The sequence below is a fragment of the Amphiprion ocellaris genome, chromosome 1, assembly GCF_022539595.1.
Source record: "Amphiprion ocellaris isolate individual 3 ecotype Okinawa chromosome 1, ASM2253959v1, whole genome shotgun sequence".
NCBI lineage: Eukaryota > Metazoa > Chordata > Actinopteri > Pomacentridae > Amphiprion > Amphiprion ocellaris.
In genome coordinates, this window is record NC_072766.1 from 16391262 (window position 1) to 16415938 (window position 24677).

The 24677-nt window shown below is 40.2% G+C and overlaps 4 protein-coding genes across 4 annotated transcripts; 2 read left to right on the top strand and 2 right to left on the bottom strand.

Annotated features, from left to right (window-relative positions):
• Positions 1 to 417: 417 nt before the first annotated feature.
• rhoua (ras homolog family member Ua) lies at positions 418 to 9793 on the bottom strand. The gene is made up of 4 exons (XM_023272999.3): positions 9281 to 9793; positions 8656 to 8714; positions 6819 to 7007; positions 418 to 5206 (listed from the first exon to the last, which is right to left on the bottom strand). Exons 1-4 carry the CDS (start codon positions 9570 to 9572, stop codon positions 4922 to 4924), a joined length of 825 nt encoding a protein of 274 aa, XP_023128767.1. The 5' UTR covers positions 9573 to 9793; the 3' UTR covers positions 418 to 4921.
• Positions 9794 to 9803: 10 nt separating this feature from the next.
• pdcd2 (programmed cell death 2) lies at positions 9804 to 15953 on the top strand. Its single transcript, XM_023272988.3, has 9 exons — positions 9804 to 9945; positions 10775 to 11137; positions 12328 to 12436; positions 12590 to 12646; positions 13129 to 13308; positions 13545 to 13706; positions 13834 to 13934; positions 14610 to 14723; positions 15261 to 15953. The coding sequence occupies exons 2-9, from the start codon at positions 10859 to 10861 to the stop codon at positions 15441 to 15443; spliced, it is 1185 nt and encodes a 394-aa protein (XP_023128756.2). The 5' UTR covers positions 9804 to 9945; positions 10775 to 10858; the 3' UTR covers positions 15444 to 15953.
• A 782-nt stretch (positions 15954 to 16735) lies between these two features.
• On the bottom strand, positions 16736 to 22032 carry tbp (TATA box binding protein). The gene is made up of 9 exons (XM_023272965.3): positions 21885 to 22032; positions 21193 to 21424; positions 20301 to 20451; positions 19981 to 20158; positions 19563 to 19650; positions 19194 to 19285; positions 18845 to 19012; positions 18559 to 18653; positions 16736 to 18247 (listed from the first exon to the last, which is right to left on the bottom strand). Exons 2-9 carry the CDS (start codon positions 21241 to 21243, stop codon positions 18168 to 18170), a joined length of 903 nt encoding a protein of 300 aa, XP_023128733.1. The 5' UTR covers positions 21244 to 21424; positions 21885 to 22032; the 3' UTR covers positions 16736 to 18167.
• Positions 22021 to 23985, top strand: psmc3 (proteasome 26S subunit, ATPase 3). Its single transcript, XM_023272964.3, has 2 exons — positions 22021 to 22996; positions 23515 to 23985. The coding sequence occupies exons 1-2, from the start codon at positions 22052 to 22054 to the stop codon at positions 23851 to 23853; spliced, it is 1284 nt and encodes a 427-aa protein (XP_023128732.1). The 5' UTR covers positions 22021 to 22051; the 3' UTR covers positions 23854 to 23985.
• Positions 23986 to 24677: the final 692 nt, after the last annotated feature.

Sequence of the window (24677 nt, forward strand, 5' to 3'; positions counted from 1 at the left end):
ATCAGCTGAACGCAGCATGGTTGTTGCGCTTGGTTATCACAAAGCAAGCTGTGCAGCTACAAAACAAGGCTTCAGCCAAAACAACAGGAAAAAACATGTTCAGTCTTTGAAACCCAGACAACCAACAAAAGCCACGCATCGTCCTAAACACAGGAGTCGAAGGCCCGCAGATTTGAGACCTATTTTCTGACAAAATTATTAAAATCCTGTTGGTTAACAAATACAGAAATATGTTGCAAACATACTCGTTCGGACACGTTTGCAACTTAGAATGAAAACATATTCTCGTTTACAGTCTGCTGGCTCTCGTGACATGCCGGTGGTACAAGATTACGTACATCTAGGAGTTATATTTAAACACGCACACATTCTCCCACCACCGAGCACTCAGTCTCAAAATCAACAAAACACAGCATATATTATACCAAATATCTTTTATTTCTCAGGGTATAAAACGTCTGTACAAACACATCCTCCTTTGACTGAGGCCTCCAGTCGAACAGAGAATTCACTGTGAGCAGATTTCAGCAGCACATTATCTGTTACAATGTTTTTACATGCAGAGAAAATGAAAACACGGCAATGTTTCACGCAGGCTAATGGGGTTGGTTTCCTAAGAGAAGCTCTCAGCTGGTGTCCCACGTGAGGAGCTCAGGTGTGTATTGGGGGCATCAATAAAACAAATAAATCTGAAGAAAGGACCGTTCTGTTCACCTCCCTGCTGCTTCTGTTTGCTCTCTCAGGGCTTTATGGGATAGTCTTGTGCAATCAAGAATTAGGCCAGCATAGGAATTTAGTACCCAGTTACGTTTGAATGCACATAAACTGATTTTACAGTAAGAAATGGGCCAGCTTGTAGCTTTTGAATGGATGTTATAGGTCTTCGCTTTCTATCCAGTAACACTATTTGAATCACTCATTTAATAGCGCCATTAGTACATACATTTTTGGCATTATGGAAGCCTGTTCCAACAATAACTACAGTAAAACTGTGACAGTGTGTCTTTCAATTCAATATCAAACATCCTGACTTTGCATCTATCCTAAACACAGAACATTTAATTACCGTCTCACCTTCAACAGAACACCAGCACAATACTGTGTCGACCCAGAGGACAGTCACCACCATGTCTCCTCTGTGTCTGTCCTTATTCCGCATTTTTTACTTTCAGAGATCCATCTGTCCAACATTACAAAGCCAAACATCTGCCTTACAGGACATTCAAATCAAAATCAAAGTGTAACTTAACCGTTTTAAGAGTTTCACTGATAAACAAAAGTAGGCATCATTGTACAATAACTAAAACACCCAGGTGTAACCAATAGCTCTTCATGTTTGCTAACTTCAGCTATGGAACTAACACTACCAAGTTAGTAAACCGACTTTACGACTTTTCTCTACTTGTGTTAAACTGAGTGTCAGCATAGAGCTACTTGCAAATGTGACAGTGGCTGCTCTAGACTTGCTTTAAGAGATGACCTTTTACTAATTTATCAGCTGGTACTGCTTAGATTAGAAGAAGATAACCAAAAGACAAATGAGTCAACCGTAAATCCTTATCAGAAACATGTAAGATATCATCTATTTGATTGACTCGCTGAGCAACAACAGACCAAACTATGATTCAAACCATTTTAAGCATATAAGCAGGAATAAATTACCACAAGCAGAACACAAAACTACTGCTCTCTGTAAATCTAACATGTCAGGAGGTAAAACCTGACAGAGGAAATGCCAGTTATCATAAGAGTCTGCATGACCTTTAGCCTACTTAACTCCACCATCGGCCAAGACTACACACAAACAGCAAGACAAGAAACCTATTATGCCTTTTCCACTGCAAGAAACAATGCATATGCTATCAAGAGCAAAACATGGACACAGAGAGGCCATTGAGTTGCAGCTGTAACATCTTCAGCAGAAAACTAGCTAACAGCTCCAATAAGTCACAGCTTTACTGTGAGGCCTCAACTCAGTTTAGATTTAGAGAACAACACAGCACATCTCTACTGTTCACACTTAGTAGAGATTAATAGAAAAGCTTTAAAGAGCAGAGTTAACTAACAGGGTGAAAATATTCCACAAAAGTCCTCAACTTGTCTGTGGTGACTGGTACACATCTTGCCAAGCAAAACACTACATGAATGACAAACGGGGAGATTAAATTTTCGTTTGCTTGACTAAAGTTAATGTTAAGATAAACATGTTTTACCTACAAAACATTTTTAATGAAAGAATTACAACGATTTCACAGGCACAACCCACTTTACTCCATTTCACACCAGTAGAGAACTGATCACACAGTAGAAAACGTGATGCTAGTTAGCTCTTAAAGAAGAAAAAGGGTCATAAAAACGGCTATACATTTTCAAAATTAACACATTGAATGAGTGAAGACACCTGTTAGTTACAACATCCCTAGCTCTGGGCTACCTGTCATTTCACACATTTAGAAAATGAGACATCCCTCAACATCAGCCTAAGATTTACTGAAACACCCCCCAGCTGTTGTTGTTAAGGTCATTGGTGTCAGTCACCTGCAACAAAAGCAGCAGGATATTAACTGTCAAATGAAGTCTTGCTTAACAGTGAATAATGAATGACAATTTGACCTTGTCTTCTAAACTTTAGGTTAATAATTGGATGGTCCCTGGGCTAAAAAAAAAAAAAAAAACATGTGAAAATATATATTTTTTTGTATTTACGTCTGATCAGTATGAATACTTCAGCTTTATTTGCACTAAAAAAAAGGCAGATCCGCTCAAAGTCAATAACAGACTGCAGCCTGGCTGCACCCTTTTACTCTCTGCTGCTAATACAAAGAGCCATTCAGATGTGGGTACTGTAGAGAAATACAACAGATATTACTGAGCTGTGCTCTTGGTTTAGTAACTACAATGTACAAAGGAAGGTGTGGCAGCGCAGTGTTTGGCAGTAACACATACTGTGTTTCAGTTTGCTTTCTGATTTCTGCTTTACGACATATAAGGCTTAGTCCATTTGAGGATGCAGGGCTGACAGAGCAAACAGAACACATACTGGGGGATGAACAGTGGACGCCTCTATAGTATCAAAGCATTATGGTTGCAGAATTACAGCTGAACAAATGCAGAGCAACAAACATGTATTAAAATATAGCTCGTAACTTTTGAAAAAAAAATTAACAAATTAATACAGAAATCAACAACTGCCCTGAAACTGAACTCCAGTTCGTTCAGATCATTTTCCTGCCGTAAACCAACACAAAACTCACAGCTGAGTTGTTTTGTAGATCTAAACACATGCAAAGAGCACCTTGTTAATTTGTTCAGTGCTCATACTTAAGGCTGTTTAAGTGTCTGCAAAGATAAATCAAGCACACGTCAAGCAGTACAAATATCTGAAACCTATGTTTCTGGCTGCTTTGCAGTTTGTGCCTGCACATGTAAGTTACTGGTTGTCAGGATTTTAAATTCAAACATCTGTGTCCTCTGTTTAAAGGTGCATTTTTTTTTATTTTCACGTGAACAGAGGCTGAAGAGTGAGCAAAGTGTGGTTTGTGTGGAACAATGTGATCATGAATTACAAAATGTCCTCCTGCCAGATTAAGGTCAAGTGCTAGCCAGACAACAATGCACCACCACAGTACAAAGACTTATATTTAACCTGACCACATTTGTACCACTCCATTTTCACAGACTGTACAGTTCTTCAGTACTAGCGTGGGATTGAAGATGATGATAAACTACCACAGCCACCAATGGAAACCCCAAGTAGGTCTCTGAATCTGGATACACTTTGTGTCTTTCTGAGGAAAAATACAACTTGCTGCTACAGAACAATGCTTGTGTTTTCATCACGTGGATATACAGACAGATTGGGCATGTTGTGTTGTTCAGCATTGTCTGCTGAAGACATGATGTACTAAGATTTGTAGTAGATTTCATTTTCCATTTATTTTTTGGAAATTTCACCTTTGATCAAGGCAACAATGGGTAAAAAGTGGTGGGCATTACATTACTTCTGTTCTACATTAGATATGATGTGAGCCACAGCAAAGCGTTCGCCTCACCAGTATAAGCTCTTAAGGTCTATAAGGACAAATTCCCTGTCAGGACACAGAGGAAAGCACACTACGATACTACAGACCAAACTCTACAAACTGATCAGATCAAGACTAAAATACAAGGTAAACCATGATCCAGGACACAGACGAATTTCATAGGTGCCACAACAAACTGTTCATGTAACCAGGGTAAAATTATTAACAGCCTAATAAAGTGTGTTTCTGATTAGAGTAACAATGGCCTCAGTTATAAAAAGCAGCTCTAAAATGAACTTTAATTATGTCCGGTGATCACGTCTGGGTTAGAAAATCAAAAATGGCAAAGCTCTATTTCAGTCAGCAGTTCTTTCTAATCATGGGTATTTGAAACTGAGCTAAAGTTAGAAGCAAGTTCAGTTTTTTTGGTTAAAAAATCACTAAGATTGCATGCAGTTGCTTTTAGGTCAGCAATAATAACAATTATATTCTGCAGACAGTCCGGTTCCCTTCCAGGCTACATAACAAGGCTGCATAAATCCAGAATAGGTTTGGAAGGATTTCACCAGAAGCCCAGAGAAAACACAATTCCACGTTCCTGTTTCAATCTGGATCAGACTAATCCTAAACAATATTATCACATCTTCTGCTAGTCACAGGAAAGTACTGGGTCGTACCAGTTTAATTCCAGGAGACGCAGATGCATCTTCTGCTGTAAAAGGGGTCACACTGGAGGCTCAGTAGTAAATCTCATCCACAAAAAGAAGAAAAAAAAAGTTTTACATCTGTGGCACTCTTACTTCTGTCCAGACTCAACACAGTTGAATCGAGACCAGGATAAAGTCAACCAAGGATCAGTCTTAGACCTCAACCGACACCAAACTCATCCCAGGTCTGCTCTAGGCCACACAGCAGTACCTTTTCCACCATGACTTTGATAAACTCTTCATCTTGTCTGGTGTCTGCCGTTGCTTTTTTCTGCGTTTTTGTTTCCCTCTTGGATGCTTATGGGAGCTGTAGTTCTGCAAACTGGCCAGTATGGCTGTGTCAAACACTTCCTTGAGATTTTTTTGTGTCAGAGAGGAGCATTCCATGTAGGCCACAGCTCCGATTTCCATCGCACAGTCCCGAGCATCCGCTGGATCCACAGGCCGCTCTCTGTACTTAGCTAGGTCAATGAGAATCTAAAGAGAGGAGGTACAAATATACAATAAGACACTGTTAAAGATCATAAAACTGAGCATACCAGCTTAGCTGAGCTACATCAGCTTAGAGGCATCTGTCCAGAAAGTGGAAAGAAGACAGAAAGTAACAGGTGTCGACTTCCTAAGAGCAACAGCAGTTATGGTATCTGGAACTGATGACTGAATTTTCCATGCAGTTAAACTTGATGATATTTAACTACTTAAGATAAGACACATCTGTGAGAAACACAGATGTCTGACTAAGACAATATTACCAGTAGAAGCTCCAGATAATAGAGCTAATGGATGCCTGGAAGCGTGGCTTTAATTTTTGCCACTTTTACCGTTTTACTGTTAAATTTCCTCCTTTGTGTTTGAGTGCTGTTTACATTAAACAGGTCTTTTTCACAGAATATGTCTTAACATGTGACAGTAGAAAAAGCACAGGTGCGAACAATAAAATTGTTGATGTCTGAATTCCATTTAGCTGCTTCAGTTTGACGGTCCACCTTCCTCTCATACTGTCTCTGCCTATTTGGACAGATCAATAACACTATATTATGAGCTTTTTCTACTGTGACAAGTCAAAATGTCTGCTATGAAGAAGGCCTGTTGTCAAAGTATAAAATTAGGATTCATATCATTGAAATTTCCTCTATATAATCTTGTTGGTTTTGGTTCATGTTTTGCTCATGTCATAAATAGGGCAACATTTTGTCTGCATTAAGTGTTTAGTGTTAGGCAGCAGTTTGGAGGCCTGTTGAATGATGCTGCATTATACAGTCAGTGTTTCAAAGACTTGTGAACTACAGCTTTGAAGGCTCAAGTTTGAAAGTTTTGAAACCAAAAGGGCTGAATCTGATTGAGAACTTGAGGACACTATGCCTGCATATACAGTGGAGACCTGTCAGACCTGTCAACCACAAGGTAGCCACACACCATAAGACATACCCTGTTGTATTGTGTATTTTTTTCTAAATGGGAACATAATTTACAAAATGAACATCCTGCTGTGTTAAAAAAAATGCTAAAACTACAAAATGAGACCATGAACTCGTTACAAAAACATTTACTACGCTAATAAATCAAGTAACAAGTAGGGTCTTTTTTTAAAATCAGATTTCTATACAATCGACTTCCTTTTACAACCAGAGGAGTCACCCCCTGCTGGCCATTAGAAAGAATACACTTAAAGATACTTTTACATTGGCTTGACTTTTCAGAACTGGGGGCTACTTCCATCTTTGAAAAACAGTCTGTCCTGCATTGACATAAATAGACTGAACAAAATACAAGAAACACTTTCAGTATTTTGTGGCACAATTCAACAGCAGTGTGTCTAAAATTGGCCAAATGACCATAGAACTGAAGTGACACCTTTCTATTGCAGTTTTGGCAATAACTGAATGTTATGACCTTCAGCATGGTAGAATCTATCATTAGAAACATGTACCTACCAAACTGGCAATTGAGTTTATTTCTTTGTACCTCTAAGTATGTTGGTTGGTGTATGGTTTCAAATGTTTACATGAATACCAAAAAATAATCACAATTAGAAACAAACTGTAAAATTACACAAATGGTGATTAATGAAGATGTTAAAACCCCACACCTTGACATCCTCTCGGAGGTCACACTGCGTCCCAACGAGAATGAGTGGAGCGCAGGGGGCATGTTTCCTGATTTCTGGAACCCATTTCTCAGGAACGTTCTGGAAAGAAGCGGGACTGACGACGCTGAAGCACAGCAGGAACACATCTGCACTGGTGTAACACAGAGGACGCAGCTTGTCAAACTCATCCTGGAAAAGTTTGGAGAGATCAAGAGGAGCAAGTGTGAGTTTAAAAGTCACTGTGAGAAACATTGCTCAGGGCATTCTGAATGAACAGAAGGTGCCACCAGCTTATACAACCAATAAACTACATCAAACTATGAGTGCTGTGTGTCCTAGCAAAACTTGAAAGAGCAGCAAGATAAAGGAAGAAAAGAATGATGATATAATGAGAAATATTTCAAGCAGAGGAAGCAACTGAATAGATTTTGTCCCACTGGTAAAGCAGGAAACTTCTGAGACCTCTCTTCCTCTTTATACATGTGTAGGAGAAAGAAAGATGTTTAATCTAGTGCTACCGAGTGATCTGTTTATTTATGGATGAAAAACTATGAAGTTTTGTCTTGTTTCTCCTCCCCGTCATTCTCCACTTCCCTTGATCTCCAAGTCTCCTTCCTCTCCCTGTGATCCTCCCATTCATTCTGTCATCATATCTGAGTACAGGCAATCATTATACTGATAATGTTGATTTGTTCTAAATTCATGAGTGTGACGTCTTGCGTCCCACATTCACGGACTAAACACTTGGTACATTATTAACAGTCTGTTAAATATAAATTTTATTAATATTTAAACCGCACCAGCCAGTTTGTGGATCACAGAAAAGACCCATTTTGTTGTCCATTGTTTGTGGTACCCACACACAATACTGCATGCATAGTGGATTTTACCAGCTGTGTGTTATCAAAAATGAGGGAGAATACATACCTGAAGTATCTAATGTGTGTTTTGTAGCACCCCTGCTCAAAAATGTGCTGATTTTTGTTGTGTGTTTGATTTTTTCAGCCATGCTTTGTTAATGTCTAACCAGTTGTTGCTCATCCCAATGATATAGATCTTTTCAGACAAACATCTGCTGCAGCAAATGTGGACATAATTGCATCATTTCCTATGAGGCGGAGAATTTTCCCTAAAAATGACCTGCTAGAGACACAAATAATTTCGTGGACAAAAACTAAGCTCACTTACATGTGATTTATTATTTCTATATTATTTCTTAATACCTACTAAAGCTGCCCTTAGTATTATTTATATTATGTATTAAATATGGATACAGAAGGAAATCTATTTATATGAAAACTTTAAATGCATTTGTAGCAACATCGGCAAGCTACATCTATACAGAGATTCTACTGAATATGGCTTTTCTGAAACCATGACAAAACACTTCATGTCTGTAACAAATCAGTTTGGAAAAAGACTATTCTAGATTCCTATTTTAAAAACTTTTATGGGACATCCCTGCAGCATAATGCCTGGGGGTCATGCCATGCGACCGCAGCATCCCGTTTGAGTTCTGTCCAGGGACCTTTGTGGCATGTCATACATCCATTTTTACCCCCGTTTCCTGTGTAGAGCTACACTATCAATTATCAAAAGGAGGCAAAAGATGTAAAAAAAAAAAAAAAAAAAAAAAAAGCATTTGCGTTGGTGGACGTTACTTAGACTAGAAAGAAAGAATAATTGTCAGAGGAATCATGTCCAACATGAGTAAGACAACAACAGGAAATGCTTCTGTTGCTCTCTTTGTGTGTGTGTGTGTGTGTGTGTGTGTGTGTGTGTGTGTGTGTGTGTGTGTGTGTGTGTGTGTGTGTGTGTGCTCACTGAGACCACGGACCTGTCCAGCTGTGTCACAGAGTTGTAGTTTGACTGGCTGCCCATCCACTGATACCACCGCTACACACATGCACGAACACAAACACACACAGACCCAGTGTCAGTATCACTCATGTGAGGTTTAGTGCCGCAATCAGTTGGCATAAATTTAGTAATAAAGGCTCACAAATGGCCAACATGTGCTGCCAACACAGAAATCACACAATTCAATGACTAAATGCCTGTTTGAAAGTTAATACGGTAAAGAAAATATTCTGTGAATAGAGTGATCTATCAAAATAATAAAAGTATTTAGTCTTTAAGAGAGTCAAATAAACATATAATTCAGTGTATTGTGACAACTTCAAAGAGACAAACATTTGTTTATCTGAAAGAGACTGGCTACTTCTTATATAAAATAATTATGGTGTTAAAAAAAATATAACTTCTGAATTTTGTAGCACTGACACATGGAACAATTAATAAACTCATTGAAAGCTGATCAATATTAAAAGACATATCTGTAGCAAATGTAAAATATATTTAAATAACATTCAAATATTGCATAGAAGAATAAAAACTACTTTACATTAGATTGTTTAAAGTTTATTGAGCGACTTCAGTCCTCTGTGTCCTCCATCATTTACCTGAGAAGTTGTCAAACGCCGTCGGCACATACTCGGTAGGATACCCGTTGGTGGTGTAGCTGACCACCAGGCTGGTTTTCCCCACAGCTCCGTCCCCCACCAGCACACACTTCACCCGCCTCTCCGCCGCCCCGGCTCCCGCTGACCCTGCCCCGGACCGCCGAGTCCTGCCCGAGCCCCTGTCCCGGCTCCGGACCCTCCTCGGCGGGACAGGCGGAGCAGGGGACACCGGCGCCGGCTTGTAGCCCCCGTCGCCCCGCGCAGGCATCTGGCACGGAGAGGAGGGTGACATGGAGGAGAGTCAGTCCTGCTGAGGGCCACTTTTCACTCCGTCCATTCCGCCGTCCGCCACGGAGCGCTTTGTCAACTGACTTTATGCTGCTGTCCGCTTCCTCTGGGTTTCCATAGTTAAATGACCGAAGTTTGGAGCTCCGTTAAGCACGGAGCTGAGGCCGAGTCCGGTAAAGCTCCATGATTTACTGAGTCAAAGTCCGCCGTACAGAGCCGTTGGTTCGGTCTGTGTCCGTCCGGCGACCAACAGACAGACAAACTCCCCCAGTGACATCACGCTGCCTGTGTGTGTGAAGCAGCTTTACTCATGTTGTGAGGACACGAACCTGCTCACACTGCGGGGAACTGCTGGTGTTCTGAGAACAAAAAGCAAGGTAACGTGTATAAAGTTTGAGGTGAATACTTAGTTACAGAAAGGTTGGCTTTCGGTTCAGTCAGGGTCGGGGATTAGCAAGTGGTGGTGTAGTTTCTCAAGAAAATGAACGAAAATTAGTGTAATGTCCTCTCAAGCCCACATTAATAACTACGAGAAAATTATTCCATAAGCTTTAGTTTGGCGTCTTGATTTTCTTTAAAAGCACGTTTTCTGTGTGTGTGACGTCTGATTTCCCCCATTTTTGTCTTATCTCACCAGTAGACTCTGTGACAGTAAATCACATGCCATATCTTATCAGATCACAGCTGGGGAACAGCTGGATGTCTGGTGTTACAGCATGTGAATCTGTTACATTTTAAACAAACACAGGTTAGCTACACCCATTATTTTCTGTTAATATTTGTGTTTTTAAAATATATACATTATGTTTCATCCATATTTCGTCAAATGTTTTGAATTAAAAGACTCAGTCTGCATTATCACAAGTAAATATATCTGTCACATTAATTTAAAATGCACAGTATTGTCATAAAATCTAAATATTCAATTAAGATACAAGTACAGTCTTACTTGTAAAAGCAGAGTACTTAAGTAAATGTTACTTTCCAACGTTGCTTCTGTCAAACTCAGACGCACTTTGACTATTAAGAAAATACACTTGGATATTTGCGCCATCTAGTGGACTTAAGGAAATAGAAACGTGGTGATTCGTAACTACATTTTAATAAAGCCTCATAAAAATGTAAATATAGAAGTTTGAGACAAACTACCAGATATAATATTTTTCTACACATGTTATACATGTATTTTTATCTTTACTTCTACAGTGAGACCGCGGAACTAAACACTGGCTGGTGTTTCCGCACGGACAGGTTTCAGCGCTGTGTCGGCATGTGTTGTGACTACAGTCTATGGTTGTGACAGGTAAAGAACCTGTCACTTCTTCTGGACTGTTGTTATTTACATTCTGCTCGTTAAGCTTTGGCAGACAGACAACCAGCGACCCCGACATGTCCTCGGCGGAGGTAGTTCTGGGTTTCCTGGAGGAGGCGGAGTCGTGGCGGCTTCGGTCCCCGCAGTTCCCCAGTAAAGTCGGAGGGAAGCCGGCATGGCTCAGCCAGAGAGGCCTGCCCTCCCTGTCCGGGCTGGAGTGTGAGATATGTCGGCTGCCTCTGGCTTTCCTGCTTCAGGTTAGTGTCCTGGAGGCGGAAGGCGGAGAGTCTCTGGAGCCACTTCACCATAAATTATGATGATCTGTGGTTTAATTTAAACTCTGTCTTAACTTACGGATCTGAATAAGAGCGTCATTAAGCTGTAGTACAGGGATACAGACTGATGATAAATCATGAAATAAAGTGCATACTGGCGCAAGTATTAAACATCTGCTTTGGTGGGAAAGATATGTGGACATTTTCTTGCTAAATGGTAAAATGGCAAGCATTCATATGCAATAATTTTCTGTGGAGACAATTCCATTGTCATTTATTTGTTATTTGAAGTTTTAAACAGTACAGTCAGAACAACATAACACTGTGATAGCATATGCAGAGAACAGGGGTACACATGTTTTCATTTCTAGAAGTTTCATAAAGAGATAGGTACTGAAACAAATCATTAATATGTTTTAAATTAGTTTTACTTATCCAGGTTGTTTTCTCCTGACTAGGTCCTTGCTTGTGTTGTATCTACTCTTAGATGTACGTCGCTTTTGATAAAAGCGTCTGCTAAATGAAATTATCGAATTGCAGAATTGTAGAATTTATGAGGATTTTAGGTGTTTGGACATAACTGAAAATTCCTCTAAGAAGAGAGAGTTGTTACCATGATGCAGTTAACCCCAACTCCAATCACTTTAACTTCTGCTTAAACTGTATTGCACTTTTAACCCTCAGAGATTTAATTTCTGTATATCTCTCAGCCATATTCATTTTAATTCTTGCTAATTTCTTTAGGTGTGGTGTTGCATTGCTTGTTCTGAATCTAATGGTCTGGGTTTAATTTGGTTCAATTAAATTTAATCTAATCAGTGTATTTACAACATAAGCGATCTCAAGGCACTTCACACAGCAATGTAAAGACCTTACAATATTATATTATGGAAAGAAACCTAATAAATCCAAATAACTCCCTTTGAACAAGCACTTTAGACACAGTGGGAAGAAAAACCTGCCCTTTAACAACAAGAACCCTCCAGCAGAACCAGGCTCAGGGAGAGCAGCGGTCTGCCTCGTATGGTGAGGGTAAAGGTTAGAGAGACAGATTACAGATAGAAAACAGACAATGCATAATAGAACAATAAACACTGGGGAGGCTGGTGTGACCAGTAACCATGTATCAGAAACATTTTTCTGTCTAATTGTCCTCTTCATCTCTACTGCAGGTATACGCACCAATATCTGGTCAGGACCGAAGTTTCCACCGAACACTTTTTCTGTTCTGCTGCAGAACTCCTGAATGCTACTCACGAAATGACAATCGCTGCATGAAAGGTACCTGTAACCATCTTTTCTGCTTTTATGTTTACCATGTTTGTTGTTATATGATATTAGCACTGATCTCCTTCGTATTTGTCCATTTGATTTGTTTTGTGGCATTGCAAGACTTGGTACATTTTTACAGCCTCGTTTTCTCCTTTTTTCCAGTTTTCAGAAGTCAGCTGCCCAGAAGGAATGAGTTCTACCCCTATGAGCCTCCTCCAGGTTTGTGCATGTGTCACTTTTAAAATCTTCTTAATCTATTTTAGATGTTTTTCAGTCCCAGAACAGAACAGAGGTTAAATCTGTTACATTGCACAATAGCTCCTCAGAGTCATGTGGGGTTTTGTGCCACTCTTCATTACACCTGATGGCCTTCTGCTAATGACCAACAAATGACATTATTCAGTGTTTTTGCATGTTACGAGAGCCAAGAATTTACAGTATTTGCATTAGTCAGGTTTCACCAGTGCTGTTTTACTGTTTCAAGGTAGTTTGGCTTCATCATTGATATTTGTTTAGATTGCTTTGTTAAAACTGTTAGCCTGACCAAAAATGTTTGAGAAAAGACACACATAGCTGTTCTTCCAGAGATAAATTTTCTATTTTCTTTATTTTTAGTGTATTTTCAGCATCTACACACAAATTCATGCATCATCAAGCATTTAAACATGTCATCTTTTCTTCATTTGCCTGGTTTTCTTCAGAGGATGAGCCTCCTAACAATCCTGAGGAGGACCAGAGTGTGTTGTCTGGAGTTAAACTGTGCTGGGTGTGTGGTTGTCCTGGTAACAAAGCATGCTCCCGCTGTCATGCTGTAACTTACTGTGGAAAACACCACCAGACCCTCCACTGGAAACACACTCACAAGAAAGAGTGTTGCAAAGGTGTGTGTGTGTGTGTGTGTGTGTGTGTGTGTGTGTGTGTGTGTGTGTGTGTGTGTGTGTGTGTGTGTGTGTGTGTGTGTGTGTGTGTGTGTGTGTGTGTGTGTGTGTGTGTGTGTGTGTGTTATGCCTTGGATTAGAAATGGACAAACATGTTTACCATCTGTATACTGAGTGGTTATGTGCTACTGGAGTACAGCTGTCAGTGACTGTAGACTAAGTTTGTTTGCTGTGTATAGAAGCATCCACGGCCACAACCTCTTCCCTACTCTTTCCTGAGTCTGAGCTCGTCACTGAGCCTGAGGAGGAGGAAGAGGAGAAAGACACAAAGGAGGATGAAGAAAAAGAAGAAGAAGGGGAAAGTACTCAGAGAAGCACAGATGTTCCTTCCTTAGCAGACAGTGAGTTTTCAGGTCACATAAAGTAATGTGCCAGCTCAGGCAGCCACTTTATAAAAAATAAAAAATAAAATTTCTTTCATTTGAATTCTTTAATGAGCAGTAATCCTACCTTTCTGTTCTCTATCAGCCCTTGCAGAGACAGACTTGGAGGAGATGGCTATGCATGAGACTGAAGACAACAAAGTGTTCCAGCGGTTTAAAAAGAAGATCTCACCAGAGCCACACCAGGTAAAACTATAATTACTGTTTTTTGGTTGTATGCCTGCGCCAAAACAGTTAACATCCATATCTGTCCAAATTCATAACATATGCAGTGGTGGAAATATAATAGGTGGCTACTCAAAATTAGCATCACAAAATCAGTATTTGATCAAATGTGAATTATGGTCACACATCACCTTCTGTTCCTGAGTTAGGGTGTTGAATAATGACTAGAAAAGTGCTTTTAGAAGATTGTGACGTCACAGCAAATTTGACCATTTCGATATAAAATGTCATTGCTTCATCATTTTATCCCATTAGATATTTATATGAAATTTTGTCATAAATACTGTATGAATTCTTGAGTTATGGCCAAAGATGATGTTTGTGAAGTCACAGGGACCTTAGAAGCCTAAAATCTAATCAGTTGAAACTTGATTCCAAGTAAACTTTGGTGTCAGATTTGAAGAAATTCCTTTAAGGCGTTTGAGAGATTTCATATGTATCTCACCCTATGAGTCCTCTGAAGGAGTTATAGGCTTCAGTAATTGTACTGTTGCCTGTTCTTCACCAGTCAAAGCTTTACAACAATGGGATGGACAGACAAAGAAACACCATGCTGACAACAAAAAGTTAAGAAGATCAACACATTTTCCACGCATTCTTTTCTGTGTCCATCTCACAGTGTGTTGTTAAATTCAGGTGCTGCGCTACAGTCGAGGCGGCTCTCCCCTGTGGGTCTCTTCTCAGCACATCCCTTCAGATGCGGATATCCCACCATGCACCTGCGGCGCCAAGAGGACATTTGAGTTCCAGGTACTCACTGCTTGTTAAATGCTTATTAATCTTGCCTTTTAAAGACATAGTCAGGTTTCTTCTCTTCTCCTACCATCCTAATTTTTGTTAGTTTTGACCTTCATTCACTCAAGGGCTGCTGAGTTCAGGGCCAAAGTTTATGCAAGCTTATTATTAGGAGTGTTTTTTAGCTTTGCAAAAGACACGTCTGAGATTTGGTGCAGGAACATCTCCGGTACAAATACCTAATCTGTCACCGGTAATGGTTGATGTTTTTTTCCCCCTAAATTCACCTATACATGCAGTTGTTACCACTCTGTGTGTATCTTGTAAGTGAAACTGTGAGGACCCGTTTCTCAGAATAAGAAAAACATTAAAGTCTTAAGCCGATGGTGGGAGAAAGTCTTTCTGATCATGTTCCCACTTGAAAGGATTAAAACAGAAGTGTTGGATTATGTTTGTGTCCATTTGTTGAACTACATGTGTGCCTGTTGAAGCCCTGTGCATGTAATCACCGTGTGTGTGTGTGTGTGTGTGTGTGTGTGTGTGTGTGTGCAGGTGATGCCCCAGCTGCTGAACAGTCTGAGCGTGGACTCGACAGGAGCCAGTATCGACTGGGGGACTCTGGCTGTTTACACATGCTCTATCAGCTGTAACCATGACGACCAGTACTGCCCAGAGTTCATCTGGAAGCAGGACTTCAGCTCAGATCAGCACACGCAGATTAAACACACACAATAGAGCTTTGTGGCTTCTCATAGCAGGAAAAGTGCAGGTGTAACTGATAACATTAATGATGGCTGCATTCCAGTCATGTGAGTCAGTTTCAGGGTCTTCGTGTCGTGTGCAAGGTGACAATGGACTTTCTTTACTCTGACAGGAGTAATCACACTACAGTGATGCATCCATTAGCGATACCCACTTCGTCCTGTAGAGGGTGGTTGGACCTACTGCAGAGATTTAATGGAGTTGATAAGTGCTGCTGCTCTCAAGTAAGATCAGTGAAACTGGAATTTGTAATTCTGTACATTGAGTATTAGTTTATTAAAAGTTCAAATATTCAAACAAGAATTGTGGATGTTAAGAACAACATGTTGGTGGTATTTTCTGACCTACAGTAGAGTTTCAGCATGTTCAGTGCTATATACTGTTGAAGCAGTAGAATTATTGGATCTTATATTCATCAAAAACAAATTAAATATGACTTTGTGCCTTTCATAACATAATAAACTTTTTTTGTAAGTCATCAAAGCAAGCATTCATATGATTTTCTACATTTTTTGGTTGATTTTTTAACTCAATTACATCTTTCTAGGATTGCTGTCTTCAAACATAGAAATGAATTAGTATCACAGAGACTGGTACATGAAAAAAAACACATTCAAACTTCATTAGATAGTTAAAAAAAAAAACTTGAATGGCAAATAAATGATAAAAATGCAATGTGAAAGTAGCACAAGTTTGCTAATATTACAGTAGCTAATGATAGCAATATCTCCAAAGTTCGCTAGCATTAGCCCCTGTAGGTTACTGCTCATTCCAGAGTTTAAAAAAGGACTAGCAGCAAAGTCAGTATGTATTTAACTGTGCAGAGATGTGTTCTATTGCTTTTGAAACAAATTATGCCTTGTTTCATCTTTCATAAGACAGTCCTGCTTTCGATAAGGGCTGCATATTGACCCAAAACACCTAATCATACCTGTTAAATGTTTTAAATAACTAAAAAGACTGCATTTAGGTTTTACAAAGATATGCCTGCATTATTTTTATGGGTAGAGAAAGATGTCTATACTCAGGTTTGATGTAAATCATGTTGCCACTGTTGTGAGGAATGAAGCTATAACTACCGGGTTTTGTCTGCCCTAAATCTGTACATTGTGTTGACTGTTGTTTCTACACTTTACACAGATGAGTGACTTTTTTTAACTTTAGATAAAAAAAGTATACACACCTACAAATCTGACACCAAGATGACCATTTCTGTTTCACTTTTGCTAAAAGTACACCAAAATGTTAATGCAGTAAAAGAAGAGTCAGTATGTACATAATTTATTAATGCACAGAGCAGCACATTAACAATCTCAGAAGAAGCAGTAAATGTGACAGAGCTTGATAACATCTGCTATTCCAAGACAAGTGGTCAAACTGACTTTATGGAACATAGTAACACAATGGGCTGAAAATCTAAATTACTTAACTGGTTAACAGCTAAATGTTTACATTGTTGTTAAGAATGTGTCCAGCTGAACTTGCCTGGATCACACACGAGCACATCAAGAAGTATTCGCAATTTAGACTTATTTTAAATGTCTTATTGTCGAAGTGCGTGACTGAGCAAAAACCCCAAAGAACGAGGACAGTCACATCTTCTTCACATCTTCCAATGGTCAAAAAAAATAATTCTCAAAAGAAAACTTTTAAATGCTGTTTGGAATAGCCGAAAAATACATAGGAAAACTTTAAAACAATACATATACATGGCAACATCATGCATAGATGATCTCCCATTATACTGCCGTTCAGTGCTACATGTGAATTTAGGAGGACAATGGCAGCCTCTTCTTTTTAGACCAAAACCATCTTTTCTTCACATTTCAGTCCTGCCTGAATTTGTCTAAATTTTAAAACTCAACTGCTCTTACAGACAGGGTGTCTATTAGTCCAAAAAGCTGCAGAGCAGCACCCCCTCAAGGCTGAAGTCAAGTTAATACAACTGAAGTGAAAAGAAATAGAAAACTATTTACATATGCTTAACCATTAAAACACTTCTGTCTGAAATCACACGTTATCTGTTTCAATAATTTGCTTCAGACTAAACAGTAAATGTACCAGGACCTTAAACCAAATGATGAAACCTTGAAGAACTAACTAGAAATGACAACTTTGGAATTAAAACTTGGATCAACTGAGGCAAACGTCAATTCAAAGTTTAAGAGCAACTACATGAGAATCTGAATGTAGAAGGCATGAAGACTCACATAAAGCTTGCTGGTTTGTATTAGATACTCACTGACAGAACATGTCTTGATACAACTTGAGGACTGAACAATGAATAAAAATGTAAAGTACAAAAGTGTTTAAAACTGCTTAAAATAAAGTCAGAAACAGTCCCAGTCAGACTGCTTCTCTTCTAATAATTTTTTTACATTTTTTACAGTCTTATGTACAATCAGGGATATGATCAAGACAGAAAAGTACTTCTAGAAACTAAAAAGTTTAAATATACCAACATGTGATCAAAACACTGGGGGGAAAAGAAGACGTTTAAAATCCTGATCGTCAAAAAATCTGAATCTCTGGAGGGACGAAAAGTAAAAAGTGATGTCGCCACATCCTCGCACAACAGCCCTTACAGCAGTCCACTCATGGAGGTCAACATAAAAAAGACACTTTGATGTGACTCTTAAAAAATCTGAGTAAAAAGAGAGTTGTATGGGGACACAATAAAAGAAAACGCTGCAGGTTCTACGTTGTCTTGCGAAAACCTTTCAGGATGGGGTATATGTTTTCAAATGCCTCGTAGATCTCTGCTCTCACCTTGGCACCTAAAAAATAAAGGTCGAAATCAGTAAGTAGAATGAATTACACTGGCAAAAGTCCATAAAAAAAATCTCTACTGGTTAACATGTTCTAGATTATCTTCTTCATTTGTATCTAAAGTTCTGTGGTTTTTGAGGAATCTAATCAATCATCCATCCAACACAGGCCACACACAATAAGGTTATTGATCCCAACAAAGGGAGGCACAAACTCAATCAAACTGACATCTTAATGTCTCCTAATTCATGGTTGCTATTCGCATCAAAAGTATCTGATGACAACCGACATTGAGTAAAGTGAAGCCTTTAGGTCTTACCTGTGAGTACAACTTTTCCAGAAACAAAGATGAGCAGGACGATTCGAGGTTTGATCATTCTGTAAATCAGTCCTGGAAACAGTTCTGGCTCATAGCTAGTAAAAAACAAACAAATCACTTTGTTATAAACAAAAGAAATTAGTCTAAAAATGCTTAGATAATCTAAGCAAAAATTTCAAAAAGACTATTTTCAAATTGTCAAAAACTACCTTGACCGTGATTGTTTTGCACCCTATGTGCTGTGATTATCTAAGCTTTTAGACCGTTTACAACAAACAGAATTTACCTGCTAAACTGCTGATGTGTGAGGACTAATCCCTCAAGTCGAATGGGAAACTTCACATCACAACTGCCCACCATGTTCTGAATCTTAAAGTCCAGGAACTTAGCAGGAAAACCGAGCTTCTGCACCACACGGGCGTATTTTCTGGCTGCTAACCTCGACTGCTCCTCACTAGAAAGAAATGAGAAGCAGATTATAAAGGAGAGTAAGAACAAACATTTAGGACAATAAACCAGATAAGATAAGAATGTAGAGAATATTCTACTGAAAGGAAAGGACACTGCTGGCACTAAAGACTGTGGCTTTTTATGATAACATTTACACAAAGGTCAGTAATAAGCTGTAATCTGACCTCTTGGCTCCAGTGCAGACCATCTTCCCAGAGCTGAAGATGAGAGCTGTGGTCCTGGGCTCTCGTATTCTCATGATGACCGCAGCAAAACGCTAAGAAAGACAGTTGGGATGATGAGACGGACGTTAAGCACTAGTTCTTCCACTTTAATTGTACTTGAATGCACTGTTTATCTTATTTAGTCTGTTTAATTGCAACTTGGTATTTCTTGTGTATAAGTAAAAAGTTATAGAACCATTAATATTCAAGTCATCACAATATCGTGCTCTGGACTGAACCCTAAACAAGCAGAAAACGTTTGTCTTCAGCTAGAAAAGTCAAACTAATGAGCAGCATAAAGCTGATGCCAGTAATGCATAACAGTCTCACCTTTGGGTTGTACTCTGCATTTCTGGCTCTCAGTGCAATGGTCTTCAAGTCCAGTTTACAGCCCAGGTTTACAGTTGATACTATGTTTCTGATTGAAAACAGTACAAGAGAGGTGGAGACAAAAGGAGTGAGTAAAAGGAAGAATATTGACAATGTAGCTAACTTTACATGAACGCAAAAGCTTTCCTGACCAAGCAGAAATTACACTAAGACACCCTGACATAGTCTTGCAAATGCTGGCTCTATTTCAGTTCCACCTTGATCACAGTTTATGTCAGCATACGTATTTCCAACAGTAAACTCTGTAAACAGTCCCCTATGGCAAACGTAACAAACAAAAAAAAAAAAAAGGTGACAAAGTATCATAAACCATAAACTGATACTCTTTTCAGTTCTTTCAGTTGGATATGCAACCTACTGTAGCTGTGGTACAATGCCAGAGCTCTCTGAGGCTGGTGTGGCAGGTGTGATGGGGGTCATGGGGGTCAGTGGGGTGTTGTAGAGTGGCGTGTTTCCCGGCAGCGCTGTGGTGGTCGTGCCTGTTACTGTCTGGGAATGGAAGAGTTGAGGGGTCTGCCCCGACGTCCCTGGAAGACCTGAAGGACAGAGTATGTTTGTTTTTCTCTCTGTAACATGAACCGAAGGTAAATATCTACAATGATTGAGAGATGAATGATTAATATTAAGATCAGTTCATCAGAATGGGCAGGACACCACTAATGATGATATCTGTTGTACCTGTGCTGGCCTGCTGTGCCTGTTGTTGTTGCTGTTGCTGCTGCTCCTCCAGTATAGACAGACTGTTGGTGTTCTGTACTGGCTGTGGTGTCAGGCCCGAGCCATATGGCATCATGGGACTGAACATTGGCATGACGGGGGTCATGGCGCCCTGCACACAGGCACATCACCAAAAAAAAGCAGTCATTAGGTAGAAATTTAAAATGTGTCCTGAGAAAGGATATTTTTCTCAATTTCCATTTCTTCTTTGTAGAAAGAAAATTACATGGGTCTTTCATTTGATCGTCAAACTCACTAAACATTTGTAGGTTCAACCTCTGTAGGCAGCACAGCTACTGTCTACCAGTGATAGTAATACTATCACATTCAAAAAGTCATTTCAAACAATGTGGGAACGTGTTTAAATTGACTTGCTTTTTCCAAGCTTTTTATACAACTGGGAGGAAATTTCAGAAATAGATATCTACAGCAAAATCCAAAGTGAGGCTTGAAGCTCAAGACTGAGATCTTTTTTGAATACTTTATCCCATTCAAGTATGTGACAGTCTTTGATACACCAACTAGCTGTTCACAAAGTCGCTCTCCAAACCTGTTCAGCGTTTGGTGTTTAACTTTCTCTCTAAACACTCCAGTGTAACATGACTGCCACATTTCTTTCAATAAATGAAGAGTGTTGATTTAAATCAATTTCACATTAGCATGAATCACAGGGGACTTGGCTGCAGACACAAGTCACAATGCTAATGCGCTACAAGATGCTACGTCATGCGAGGCAGGATTGAGTTGCTGCTGTGCTGGGTAGCTACAGTGAGCTCAGAAGATGCGGTGAAAGATATGACCCTGTGTTAAGGACAATGATGAGTATAATTTGAAGATGTCAAACCCATGTTACCTGAGGGGAAGCCAGCCCTTGGAAGGGTGGTATACTGTTGTTCTGGTCCATCTCTTCAGCTCCTCACGTTAACTTACTGCCACCCAAGAGCAGGCAGTGCCAGGCTGGATAACTTCACAGCTGGTGTGTTAAAGCAGTGGATATAGGGTCTATATTACAGTAGAAACAACAACCACAGGAGACCTGGCTCTGCAGCAACACGCTTTTTTCGTTTCTTATCAGTGGCAGCTACCTGAAAAGATGAACAGAACCACGACTTAAGAAAGTGAACACGTGATTAACCTTGATTAATTACCACCACCCATCAACGTTGAGTGAATCACATGCAAATGAATGAAGACCAACTGGTGCAGCGGTGGCGCGAACACACACGAGCTTTGACGTTTTAACGTTATACTTATGCTCTTTCACTCATTTTGGCCCTAATGTATTATGTGTGCTTTAAGCAGTGTAGTATGCCGAACGTAGTCGACAGCTTCATCTATAAGCAAACAGGACGTCTTGACATGCTTTAATACGAAAAACACAAACACACTGGCTAGCGGCAGATAGCCGCAGAGTTAGCATTAGCAACACTAGCTAACATGAAAACGTAAGCAACACGCGCTGTTACCACGTTAAAATCAGCGCGTTTGGTGCTAAAAAGTTGCAAATAACGTTGGCACTTGTCCGTGCATCGCCCGTCAACTTACTTTAGCAGTCTTGCAGTTACAAGCAGAACAAAAACAGCATTAACTGAGCTTCAGCTTCGGGTCATACTCGGGTCTTGGCATTCAACGATTGCGAAGCAGCTCCGGCTATTTCCGGAAGCTGCAGCTTTATGTTCCGGTCGGTCACAGTTCAGACACACAGAGCAAAGATGGCGTCGCTGAGTGACAAATCAGTTTGGGATGAAGTGGAGGATGGCATCGGCGAAGAAGTGTTAAAAATGTCCACAGAGGAGATAGTTCAGCGAACTCGTCTCCTTGACAGCGAGATAAAGATTATGAAGAGCGAGGTGCTGCGTGTGACCCACGAGCTGCAGGCCATGAAAGATAAAATCAAAGAAAACACGGAGAAGATAAAGGTGAACAAAACGCTGCCGTACCTGGTGTCTAATGTGATCGAACTGCTGGACGTGGACCCCAATGACCAGGAGGAAGACGGGGCTAACGTAGACCTGGACTCCCAGAGGAAAGGAAAGTGCGCCGTCATTAAGACCTCCACCCGGCAGACCTACTTTCTGCCGGTGATCGGGCTGGTGGACGCCGAGAAGCTGAAGCCCGGAGACCTGGTGGGTGTCAATAAAGACTCCTACCTGATCCTGGAGACCTTACCTACCGAGTACGACTCCAGAGTCAAGGCCATGGAGGTGGACGAGCGTCCCACAGAGCAGTACAGCGACATCGGAGGGCTGGACAAGCAGATCCAGGAGCTGGTGGAGGCCATCGTGCTGCCCATGAACCACAAGGAGAAGTTTGAAAACCTGGGCATCCAGCCACCTAAAGGGGTCCTGATGTACGGACCACCTGGCACTGGGAAGACCCTCCTGGCCAGGGCCTGTGCCGCTCAGACCAAGGCCACATTCCTGAAGCTGGCAGGTCCACAGCTGGTCCAGATGTTCATCGGAGACGGAGCCAAGCTGGTTAGAGATGCCTTCGCCCTGGCCAAAGAGAAAGCCCCATCCATCATCTTCATCGATGAGCTGGACGCCATCGGAACCAAGAGGTTTGACAGCGAGAAGGCAGGAGACAGAGAGGTGCAGAGGACCATGCTAGAGCTGCTCAACCAGCTGGATGGATTTCAACCCAACATGCAGGTCAAGGTAAAGCTGCTGTTGCTATTAAAACCTGGTTAAAATGCCTTAAAAGTTTATATAGAATATATATAGCTGCGGTACCCATTACCTTTACCTCCATGCAAATGGGAGGTCAAATTGGAACTGTACATCTGACTCAGCAATTGCTCTGTAGTTGAAATTCAGACAGCAAAATTGTCAGATAATTAAAAAATCACACGGAAGAGCTCAGGAAATTGTATCACTTTACTCTAATGCTTTATATAATACTGACCAACATCACCATATAAGCTTTGTCAGGGTAAATCTATAACTAAAAACCCATTAAATGTCTTGTTACAGTGCCATTAGTGTTAATTGTTGCAACACAAAATGAAATAAAGCATGTACATATACAAGAAAATTCCAACATGAAATACAAACATCATAGACAGTACAAAATGAAAAATACTAGCAGAGTTTCCTAAACTTTTTTGTGGATTCTAGTATTACTTCACAGTATAATGTTCACAGTTTAACTACAGTGATATTGTGCATATCTGTAGGTGATTGCTGCCACCAACAGAGTGGACATCTTGGACCCTGCCCTGCTCCGTTCAGGTCGTCTGGACAGGAAGATCGAGTTCCCCATGCCAAACGAAGAGGCCAGAGCTCGCATCATGCAGATTCACTCCCGTAAGATGAACGTCAGCCCCGACGTCAACTACGAGGAGCTGGCCCGCTGCACTGATGACTTCAACGGAGCCCAGTGCAAAGCTGTGTGCGTGGAGGCCGGTATGATCGCGCTGCGTCGCGGAGCCACAGAGCTGAACCACGAGGATTACATGGAGGGAATCCTGGAGGTGCAAGCCAAGAAGAAGGCAAACCTTCAGTACTACGCCTGAGGACACTGCCTGTGTCTGTGTTTGTGTATGAGAGAGTCTTTGATTATTCATTCAGCTGTTGAGGAAACACTTGTTACTTGTTAACTGATGATTAATTTGAGTTAATAAAAATAAATAAAATGCTATAACTAAGTGAGGTTGTATTTCTTTCTTTCAGAGGATGGAGTTTAAAAACATGTTCTTGGTTTCAAGTGGTGCAGAATAATCTCATAGCTGCTGTGGATTTATTGCTTTCAAATCTTGAATCATTCATTTACAAGTAGCACATCTGGAGTTATATTTCAATCACAAATTAAGCAAATCCCTCCGGTGATGTTTCCAGTAAAATTCCATTAGTCTGTTGTCTTAGATTTGGTAGTTAATGTGCTGGACACTGCTGGTAGCATCACTTGTCAGTCATTTCAATTCCTGCCAGTTTCTCTGGGTGATGTATGGGAGACAAAATGTGAATATTTCTTACAAGTAGTAAGAAATACTCACATTTTTCTTTCAGGTGTGTCTTAAGTCTAAATTAAATATTTAAAACTGTTCTAAATACTCACCTAAACTCTATGTGTCCTATACACTCTTGTTTCTGCTGCACGGTGGACACAAACTTATCAATAAAAAGACTAAACTGATGAAACTAATCACTAATCAAACCTATCACAAAATATAAATTCCTCATCTAAACTCATCAAGACAGAATATAAAATATCCCAAATAGAAATGTTGCCCGTCCCCCTCTCTGGCTGATGCTCACACCAAGAACAGAGTCAACAATAGTTCCTTCTATTATCATGAAGATAATGTGCTTAAAAAAAGAGGATAATTATAGATAACTA

Coding starts and splice junctions, on each gene's coding strand:
- rhoua (XM_023272999.3), bottom strand. CDS start 9,572: ATGTCACCCTCCTCTCCGTGCCAGATGCCTGCGCGGGGCGACGGGGGC. Junction 8,715..9,280: donor GGCGTTTGACAACTTCTCAG/GTAAATGATGGA, acceptor GCATGTGTGTAG/CGGTGGTATCAGTGGATGGG. Junction 5,207..6,818: donor ACCTCCGAGAGGATGTCAAG/GTGTGGGGTTTT, acceptor TCCTCTCTTTAG/ATTCTCATTGACCTAGCTAA.
- pdcd2 (XM_023272988.3), top strand. CDS start 10,859: ATGGTTGTGACAGGTAAAGAACCTGTCACTTCTTCTGGACTGTTGTTA. Junction 13,309..13,544: donor CAAGAAAGAGTGTTGCAAAG/GTGTGTGTGTGT, acceptor TGCTGTGTATAG/AAGCATCCACGGCCACAACC. Junction 13,935..14,609: donor TCTCACCAGAGCCACACCAG/GTAAAACTATAA, acceptor TGTTAAATTCAG/GTGCTGCGCTACAGTCGAGG.
- tbp (XM_023272965.3), bottom strand. CDS start 21,243: ATGGACCAGAACAACAGTATACCACCCTTCCAAGGGCTGGCTTCCCCT. Junction 20,452..21,192: donor AAGGGCTGGCTTCCCCTCAG/GTAACATGGGTT, acceptor GCCTGTGTGCAG/GGCGCCATGACCCCCGTCAT. Junction 18,248..18,558: donor TGGAAAAGTTGTACTCACAG/GTAAGACCTAAA, acceptor TTTATTTTTTAG/GTGCCAAGGTGAGAGCAGAG.
- psmc3 (XM_023272964.3), top strand. CDS start 22,052: ATGGCGTCGCTGAGTGACAAATCAGTTTGGGATGAAGTGGAGGATGGC. Junction 22,997..23,514: donor AACCCAACATGCAGGTCAAG/GTAAAGCTGCTG, acceptor GCATATCTGTAG/GTGATTGCTGCCACCAACAG.